A 10,077-nucleotide genomic window follows, 5' to 3' on the forward strand; every position below is an offset into this window, starting at 1 on the left:
TGGTACATTTACACAATGGAGTCCTGGGTTTTCTTAATAGTAGTAAGTGCAGCTAGATGTGATTGCAAATACCTTTATTCTCAGAACTAAAGAGGCAGGCAAACCTCTGAGTTTGGTGCTAGCCTGGTCTATAGAGAGAGTTCCAGGATTGCCAGGGCTACACAGAGAAACTGTCCCGAAAACAAAACAAAAATAATGACAAGTTTCATCTATGCCACTTCCCAACTCCTCAAATTTTATTTCTCTATTTATTTATTTATCACTTATTTATTTGTGTGTTTGTGTGTTGGCATACAGTAGGTGGTCCTCAACCCAAAAGTCTATGCATAGCACAAAATGGATCTGATGAGATTCTACAAAATGAGGACAAAGTGTTGCATGGGTAAGAAAGGAGGTAAATCTTGGAGGGATTAGGGTTGAGATTGAAGATGATCAAAATATGTCATGTGAATTTCTCAATTAATAAATACTTTTTAAAAAACAAGCTTAATTCTCTCTTTTCATGTTTATATCTTCAAATTTACTTATGTAAATTTATTTACGTCTTACATCAGATTCTCAAATGTGTCTTTTATCTAATAGAACTAGGCTCCCAAATGATAAATTACATCTATTAAATAAATATAACAATTGGTTTTGTTTTCATGGATGATTTAGAAATATTCATAATTCATAATTGGTTTAATCTGTAAAGTGTGCACATAAAACTGAAAATGAATATTTATAAAGAAAAGCACACCATATCCTTGGTAGCTTTGCACATTTATATTTTAGGTTTTGGTCTCCTCCTTTGATTTCTTTACTAACTATCCAGGCATCTGTTGTCTGCCTAGACCAGAGGGCCTTTATAGTTTCAAACTCATTTATACCTCTGTCCCTGGTAAACAGTTAATGTGTCTCTGGGATTCATTACTGAGAGCAAGCAGAAAACCAAATGTCCAGTGGAAGAATATTTTGACCCTCTGACAGATGAGCAGCTAAGAAGCCCAAGTCAAAGAGTGAATATGGAACCAACTGAGTTCACCTTTTTCTTCTTCAATATCTGTCCCAGGTTTGCATTAAAGAACTCTTTCTAAACAATTATTTATTTATTTGCTTGCCTATTTCTTTATTTAGTCTCTTTCTCTGTCTCTCTCTCTGTCTCTGTCTCTGTCTCTCTCTCTCTCTCTCTCTCTCTCTCTCTCTCTCTCTCTCTCTCTGTTTGTGTGTGTGTGTGCGCGCCACACCATAGTGCACTACTGGAAGTTAGGGGACAACTTGTGGGTATAGTCTTCTTCCACTATTGGGTTTCAGAAATCCACATCATATACTCAGGCTTTTTGCTAAAGGCCTTTACCTGCTGAAAAATTTTGTAGGCCTCAGGAGTAATTGTTTTTCACAGCGGAATGTCTTTAAGAGACATTTTATTGGCATGTTCCTTTAGCAGAAAAATAGCATCTGGATTCCCCTTGTCTCAGGATCTTGGCCACCAAGCAGTGTTTTTCTTTGTTTTTTTTTTACCTGATTTTTATTGAGCTCTATATTTTTCTCTGCTCTCATCCATGCCTCTCCCCTCCCCTTCAACACTCTCCCATGGTCCCCATGCTCCCAATTTACTCAGGAGATATACTTCCCATGTAGATTGGATCTATGGATCCTCATTGTTGTTTAGGCTCTCTGAGATTGTGATTTGTGGGCTGGATTTATTTGATTTATGTTTAAAAACCACTTATGAGTGATTACATATGATAATTCTCTTTCTGAGTCTGGGTTACCTCACTCAAAATGATGTTTTCTAGCTCCATCCATTTGCCTGCAAAATTCAAGATGTATTTTTTTCTGCTGTGTAGTACTCCATTGTGTAAATGCACCACATTTTCCTTATCCTTTTTCAGTTGAAGGACATTTAGGTTGTTTCCATGTTCTGGCTATAAAAAAACAATACTTCTATGAACATAGTTGAGCACATGTCATTGTGGTACAATTGAGCTTCCTTTGGACATATACTCAAAAATGGTATTACTGGGTCTTGAGGAAGGTTGTTTCTTAATTTTCTGAGAAATCACCACACTGCCATCCAAAGAGGCTGTACCAGCTTGCATTCCCACCAGCAATGTAGGAGTGTTTACCCCACAACCTCTCCAGCATAAGTTGTCATCAGTGTTTTTGATCCCAAGAGTAATTTTTATTTAAACAAAATACAACATGGCATGAAAGGAATTATTCCAAAGTGGAATGCAATTCAGCGATATATACTACACCCTAAACACTATACAATTATAACCTACATGCTGTTTGATACAATACATCACTCCTTTAGAAAGCTTTGGTCATTAAGTGAAGTAATAAGAGCGGCAGTGGGGCTGCGTCCCCAACACCCCAGCCGCCTGCCCAGCTAGCTTATGCCCCGAAATAATTACAAGGACACTGTATTCTTTTAAACACTGCTTGGCCCATTCTCTTCTAGGCTAATTCTCACATATTAATTTAGCCCATTTCTAATCATCTGTGTGTAGCACCCCAAGGTGCACTTACCGGGGAGATTCTAGCCTAGTCCATCCTGGGTCGGAGCTTCATCCCGGGAGCGGGGCATGGTGTCTCTCTCAGGCGTCTGCTCCAGAGAGGAGAGCTGTTGAGTCTCTGAGCTCACATCCTCTTCCTCCCAGCGTTCTGTTCTGTTTACTCCTCCCACCTATCTTCTAACCAATAAAATGGGCCAAGGCAGTTCCTTTATTAGCCAATGACCTTCCTCCATCACAGACAGAAAAGGTTACGGATAAACAGTAAAGACAGATTCAGACGATTAAAACTTCTCAGTGGGTTACAGGGTGTTAAAAAAATAGACTTGGGAAGAGAAAATAAAGTTCTTTTAAAGGGAATAGAACAATATAAATATGATAAGCCACATAAAAATGAGAAATACAGAGAATCTGGTTCCTGAATGTTACTGGGTTATCTTTAATATTTTCAGCTGCTAAGAGACCCTGGACTATACAACCTGTAAAATCCAAAAAACCTGTATATTTGAAAAATATATTGACTTCAAAATTCAAGTCAAAAATTATGTTATTTTGGGGGAGAGTTTATGCTTTAATTTCCACAGAACATGAGAGGCTATGGATTCATTTCAGGTTAAGAAAAATTAGGTTTGATAGCAAAAGGCCACCTGAAAAAATCTGACTGCATACACAAAGAAATAAACCTAAAAGAGCTACAAGACATATGATATATATTTTACCTGCTCAAACATAAAACAAAAAAATCTTTGGCTGACTTACGTACAATACACAGTCTATACTTGTGTCAGATATGTTTGATACCTTTAAAAGTTTATGTATTTTCACAGCTAAGGGGTCAAACACCAATAAAAACAGATGACCCCCAGGTGTTTCAGCATTTCAAAATGTCTCTGTTACAGTCTCCTCAGAATCCCACATCCAGGACAGTTTCAAGGCTGCTGGCTGAGATGATATAAACTGCTGGCTGAGATGATATAAACACGAGAAAGGTGACTGCTAAGCTTTGCTAAGACAAGGGAGGGCAGTTCTTCAAAATTCCCTGCTTCACAGAAAAGTCTGTCCGATATGCTATACCTGTAGGCCAGAGCTGGATTCCCCAACATTACATAGGAACTTTGGGTGACTTGTCAAGCAGCCTGATACCCCTGTTATTAGGTAACCTTTCATCTCTCTGGGGTCTTTGATGCAATTGAAGACTAGATAATTACAGTTTTCCTTAGGAGAGAAAGTAAATTAGGTACAAATTTGGAGTCACAAAGATAAGATGAATAATGAAATACTTTCTTTAATTTTGTCAAATACAAATGGACTAATTATAACTGTAATTCTTACTTTGTTGTATATTTTTACTAATTTAAAGTGAAAAACTTCCATTTTAAACTGACAAAAGCAGGAAATGCTGTGGAATTATCTTTTTGTACAAGGTGAAAATTTTTCATTGTTATTGGTGTAATAAAGAAGGTGACTGGCCAGTAGATGAACAGGATAAAGTTAGGCAGGAAAGTATACAGACAGTATAAGGACTAAATTGGTTACGCATACATATATACAAACACACTCACACACATAAACACACACACACACACATATACACACACATTACACACACACATATAAGCAAGACAAGGTCAGACAGCCCTTCAACATTCCCTGCTTCACAGGAAAGTCTGTCAGATATATTAACAGCAGTTAAGAAAAGAGGACATGAATTTGAAAGAAATCAGGGGGTATGTAGGAGGGTTCAAATGAGGGAAAAGGGAGGGGTAAAATGATATGTCTTAATTAAAATAATGGGGGAGCTCGAGTAATGGCTCAGCAGTTAAGAGGACTGACTGCTCATCCAGAGGTTCTGAGTTCAATTCCCAGCAACCACATAATGGCTCATGACCATCTATAGTGGAGTCTGGTGCCCTCTTCTGTCAGAAAGTTGTAAATGCAGATAGAGCATAAACACTTTTCTAGGAGAAAACAAACAGAACTAATGAATTTAAAAATCACTGGTCTCATAAAGGAAAGCACATTCCAATCATTGATATAAAAATAACATCCACTGACTTCTCAGTGGAAAAGTTAAAAGTAAGAAAAGCCTAAAGCAAAGTTATCCACGTTCTGAGACCACAGGTGCCAACCCAGCTAACTTGACCCAGTAAAACTACTTTCTAGAGTTGAAGAAGAAAGAAGTTTTCACAATACAAACCAGCTAAAAGAATTCGTGTCCACTAAACAAGTCCTGCAGAAAATACTGTACGTGATAATTCCAAGTGGAAAGAGTGCTAAGTGTAGCCATAAGGACATGGGCTGAAAACAAATCAAGCTATAATTACTGGAACACAAAATAGGGCTATGAACACAAACAGAACAAAAAGATAGCAATGGACACACACCTTTCAATAGCTATTTTATTCACCAAAAAACACAGTTTATTTCAATGAATTCAGAAACAAAGCCTTTTTCTTTTCTGTTAGCTACCAGCAGTTCATCTTAGGACAGGCAGCACCTTACAGTGAAAAAAAAATGGAGAAAACTGTTCCAAGAAAATGGGACCATGGAAAAAGCAGGTTCTGCTGTCCCAATATCTGAAAAAATAGTGTCTAAATTCTAACTAGTAATGTGAGATAAGGAACACATTCTTATAAGAGAACAATTAATAGAGAAGGCATTACAGGGATTGGATGGTTAGTTAAGTAGTTAAGAGTACTTGCTCTTCTTCCAGAGGACCAGAGTTTGGGTCCCAGCACCTACGTTGGGTGTCTCAAGCCTCTTGTACCTCCAGTTCCAAGGGATCTGGTGCCTTCTTCTATTCTGTATGGGTACACACTCACACACTAAGATACACACACACACACACACACACACACACACACACATAAATAACAATAAAAATAAATCTTTTGAAAAGTCTCTTGAAATTCTTCAATAATAAAATTATCACAATCAAAAAGGCAAAATAAAATATTTTATAAATAAGCACGTGACAGTAATTTTCACAGTTTTTTGGTTAACCCAATAGGTTGTCATTTAGGCATGTAGTAAATGAGATATTGTCCATAGTTTTCCACATAGCATATGTCTAATAGGGTTAATCATATGTTAAGTGTTCAATGGGTACCTGGGAGTAGTACCTCACGGACGAGGGAGCACAGCTTTAAAGGTTTGCTGCCTCACGTATAAAAATGGTTTTAAGGGTGCATGCCTTTAATCTCAGCACTCAAGATGCAGAGACAGAGGCAGGCAGATCTCTGGGTGTTCGAGGCCAGCCTGGTCTACAGAGTTCCAGGAGAGGACCCAAAGCTATACAAAGAAAACATGTCTCAAAAACAAATTACAATTTTTTTTTTTAGAATTCGCATTGAATTTCATTTGGAACACAATAAAATAAAACAGGTTCGCCTTTCAGTGAAAGTAAGGCAAAAAAAAAAGGTAAAAGAAGAAACGCATGAAAAATTATTTATCTAGGTAAAAGCTACCAATATTTCTGTTCATTTCTTTTTAAAATCACATTTTTCACTTTATCAAATATTATCAAACATATCTGTAACAGGTAAGAACATGCACATGTAACTGGCTACTATCATGGAATTTCAACTAAAGCCTTATACTCCATCTTCCTGTCTATAAAATTGTTGTAAGCTTGTTTTATTAATGACTTAGCTGCAATAAAGTAAATGAAAACAGGCATTAAATGCTTGCTATCCCTGTCAAATGAACACGAAAGAAGTAAATTAGAATTACAGTGCTGCCTCCAAATCATGCCTATGCTTTATTTTATCCCATGACACGGTTTTGTTTGGAACTTGAGTGAACGATGTTAAACTCCTAAGGAGAAATATCACTACAAGATACTGAACCTAGAAAGATGTCAGTAATGAAACCTTGTTGTACATCTAGAAGTGGGAAACCTAAATTTACTCGCGTTTAAGAATGTTTCGTTCTTCATCCTTTTCTTCCTATTCTTCTTAACTACAGATAAAAATGAGAGAGAATGACAAATTATACAAGATTAATCTGCTTCCTATATTTAAGAAAGTGAGCAGCCATTGGTGCATGTCTGACATATTTGTGTTTTATCTCAGCAGTTACAGAAAATCATCATGCTTTTCTCTTATAAATTAAACCCAGAACCATTAGGGTGCTTATGCAACAAATCAAGTGATTACACCAACATTTTGACTACTGGTGTGTGTGTGTGTGTGTGTGTGTGTGTGTGTGTGTGTGTCTGTGTTTGTGTGTGTGTGTGTGCTCCTCTCTGAATTGAACTACTGCCCTGCACATTCCAACCCCATGAGCCACAACCCCAGTCTTGTGTGAGGTGTTTATTCTTCTAGAAAATTTTTGCTGTCATGGAAAGAAAGCTGTCGAGCTAGAAAAGCCAGTGCCATTTGCACAGGTGATGCTTCCTTACCCTCCTGGGCCCTTGGCTTCTGCATGCTTTATGGAGCACTCAGCTGTGAAAGTACAGGGAAAAAAGGAAAGAAAGAAGGACAGAGAAAGGAAAGAGAAGAAAAATGCTAATCACTTAAAGATACTGAAAGAAAAAATTTCTTGAATATTAATTGTAGGTTCGGTGTTGAATTGTCCTATTAGGACTACATTTCTTTGGACTGGTATAAAATATGAAAATCTATAGCTAAATGAATATTTAGTTGTTAACCATTAAACATGATTCTAATTGAAGTACCAGCTGTTTACTATTTGTCTGTAGGAGGTGACTGCATAACTGTGGCCGAGCACTGAGGATGCAGCTAGTGCCCAACCCAGCCACCACCACCGTTATTCTGACAGTTGTTCTCTGTACAGATATTGGTCTGGATTTGATACGGGTGTTAAGTCTAATAGCTTTACTACTTGCTATTAGTCTTACACTGATGGACAAAACATTTCAGAATAACCCAGGAATCGCCACCAAGTACACACTACAATTCAGATTAGCAAGTATATGGCGATTTTGTCTCAGTCCAAAATAGCTAAATTGAATTTTGTTTGGAATCAAAGTAAAGTTTCCTCAATTAATTAATTAGAATTGAAAACAAGATGGCACAACTGACAAGTAACTGCAGGGATGGTGATGGATACTCAAAAATCAGCACAGGAACCTGGATTTTCCGGTGCTGCGGTCTGCTGGATCTGGGCTGACTTCACCATGTTCTTCTTGGTTCTTTTGTTCTTCTTCTTTTTCTTCCTCCTCCTCCCCCTCAAAGATGCCGGATTTGTCATTCCGGGTATCACAATGGGATTCGCCTGTTTATTTAGTAAAGATCATTAAAAACCCGACAGAAAAAAATAGCCTCATTCCCACCCAATAATGCCACCCACCTCTACTCTCGGGATAAAGAGGGGCAAATGAGTAACTACAAAACCAGTAATCACCTCCCTTCTCTCTGTTCATGCTACCCCTTCCCTAATGTTCACACCTCTGCCACCTGCTCATCCCCACGGTGACAATTCTTTCCCTTTTCCAGCAGATATCCCAAACAGTGATGTTCACTTCCTCTCCTTTGAGGAAGACATCAGAAGCATTGGTCCCCATTGCATGCATTACACCTCGGCAGTACCTGGGCAGGGAGATGCATGTTTGCCTCAAGTACGAATTCCATGGTTAATTTTTCTCAAGCCATGAATACTAACACTCCCTTCCCAGCACGGGCTCCAAACTAGTTCACCCATGCAGAGCATCAAGCTCCTAAGAGCCTCGACACCTTTGAAAGCCATAAACAGAATGAGCAACACCATTTGCTCGTTCTTTTATTGTCAGATTTCCGTTCTATTAGCTCCCAAGCTCTCTTTTGGACATCTGGGCTACATACTGAGCTCAAGGCCAATCTAGGCTACATGAGACTGTCTCAAATCAAAAACTAGTAAAAATTGCTATAGGCCTGACCTCCATCACAGAGATCCCCCCGCCTCTGCCTCCAGAGTGCTGGGAGTCAAGGCTTTGCCCACCACTGCCTGGCATGAACCAATTTTTTAACCAGATCCATTTGACCTCAGAGGCATTTCCCGCCCAGCCATGACTTTGCCCACTAGAGGCCAGCACTGAGCAGAGTCATTTGTTGCACCCAGAGAAGCCCTGATCTCATCCTCCCTCTCCCTCTCAGTGACAATCTTTGTCCTTATTCCCTTCCTCCCAACCGATGCCCAGCACTAAACCCCTCATCCAGGTCCCTAGAGCTTGTTTCCTTACCCTCTGAGGTCATGGCGTGCTCGGTGACTTCCTTTTTTGGTTCTTCTTCCGCTGTCGCCTGTACTGCCATCTCTTCTCCTGCTTGTTCCTGGGCTGCTGCCCTAACTGCTGGCTCCCGCGTGTAAAGACGTGGCTCTGGCAGGTAATGATCTGCTGCTTCCTCGAAGTCTAGAGGCTCCTCCAGCTCCGGAAATGTAGAGATAATCTCTGGCAAGCTTCGGGCCAGGCCTAGAGAGTATGAGGCCCGGGCCTCATACTCTGTGGCCCTCACTGTGGATGGAATGGGCCCGGATGGAACTTGGACCTGACTCGAGCGGCCAGAAGCTGAAGGACCAGGTGTTTCCACCATTCTGTGGTTTGCACGGGGGCGCCTAATCGTGGCTTGGTCGTTGTGATAGACACGGTTGAGAAGGGCACGGATCACATCCATAAACATAAATAGGAAGCCAGCCATTGGGAATCGTTGGTCAGCCATCATTTCTTGATCTCTTATGTTTTCCATCTCCTCCTCTGCCCCCTCCTCCTCAGCAGGTTCAATATCTGAGTCTTCCTCAGCACCTGAGCTCTCTCTCCTATCACCCGCTTCTTGCTGGTTTCTCTCAGGCCCAACATTGTCCACCCCCCTAGGATGAAAGGCCAGTATTTCTTCAATGGCAGGTGTGGCAGAGGCCCCATCGAGGCCGGACTCATGGCCCATCTCGCTGCCCCCTGCAGCTTCTTGTACCCACTCTCCCTCAAGGGCTACTGGGTTGTCTGGGGACTCTCTGGTTGGATCTTGATCCCCTGGGGCAGACATGACACTATAGATCCCTCACCAAGGCCTTGAGTGAGTTGTGTTAAGGACGACAATGGCTACTCGGACCGTAATGGCCAGGACGATGTTAGATGACTAAGGACCACGATGACAGGACAAACAGGAAGTTGCTGGCCCCAAAAGACAGTCGACAGGGGCGTTAGAGGAGAGGGGGCTTTGGAAGAGACAGTTGGTGAAAGGACAAAAGTCTATGATGGTACCTGAGGTGGTCCCATGGAATTAGTCGGGACACGAGAGGAGAGGAGGCCAAACAGGGTGGATGGAGGCCATCCCGCGAGGCTCTTCTAACATCCGGGGACTAGACAGGAAGTACTCATGTCACAGCTTGTAGGGGCGGGGCTTAGGAAACTTAATAAATGCCTTTGTCACCACATAGCTTTAAGATGATTTGTTGAAAAGAGAAGATTGCCATGGCCACCAGCCAGTGATGGATTGAAAATCTACCTTTTCTAGAAAACACCCTCCTTTGTTTGTTTGTGTCTTTAGAAAAAACAGGGCTCTCTTTATGTTATAGTCGGTTCTGTCCCTTCTCTCCCCTCTTCTTTGAAAGCTATCTGTGCTTTTGTATGTTAGGTGAGTGCTGG

General features: G+C 40.6%; 1 protein-coding gene across 1 annotated transcript; it reads right to left on the reverse strand.

Moving 5' to 3' along the window:
• Nucleotides 1-7,578: 7,578 nt before the first annotated feature.
• On the reverse strand, nucleotides 7,579-9,475 carry LOC121445721 (cancer/testis antigen 47A-like). Its single transcript, XM_041647867.1, has 2 exons — nucleotides 8,680-9,475; nucleotides 7,579-7,736 (listed from the first exon to the last, which is right to left on the reverse strand). The coding sequence occupies exons 1-2, from the start codon at nucleotides 9,473-9,475 to the stop codon at nucleotides 7,579-7,581; spliced, it is 954 nt and encodes a 317-aa protein (XP_041503801.1).
• Nucleotides 9,476-10,077: the final 602 nt, after the last annotated feature.

The sequence above is a fragment of the Microtus oregoni genome, unplaced genomic scaffold (assembly GCF_018167655.1).
Source record: "Microtus oregoni isolate MIOR12 unplaced genomic scaffold, Mior012 000394F_ref0000071, whole genome shotgun sequence".
NCBI lineage: Eukaryota > Metazoa > Chordata > Mammalia > Rodentia > Cricetidae > Microtus > Microtus oregoni.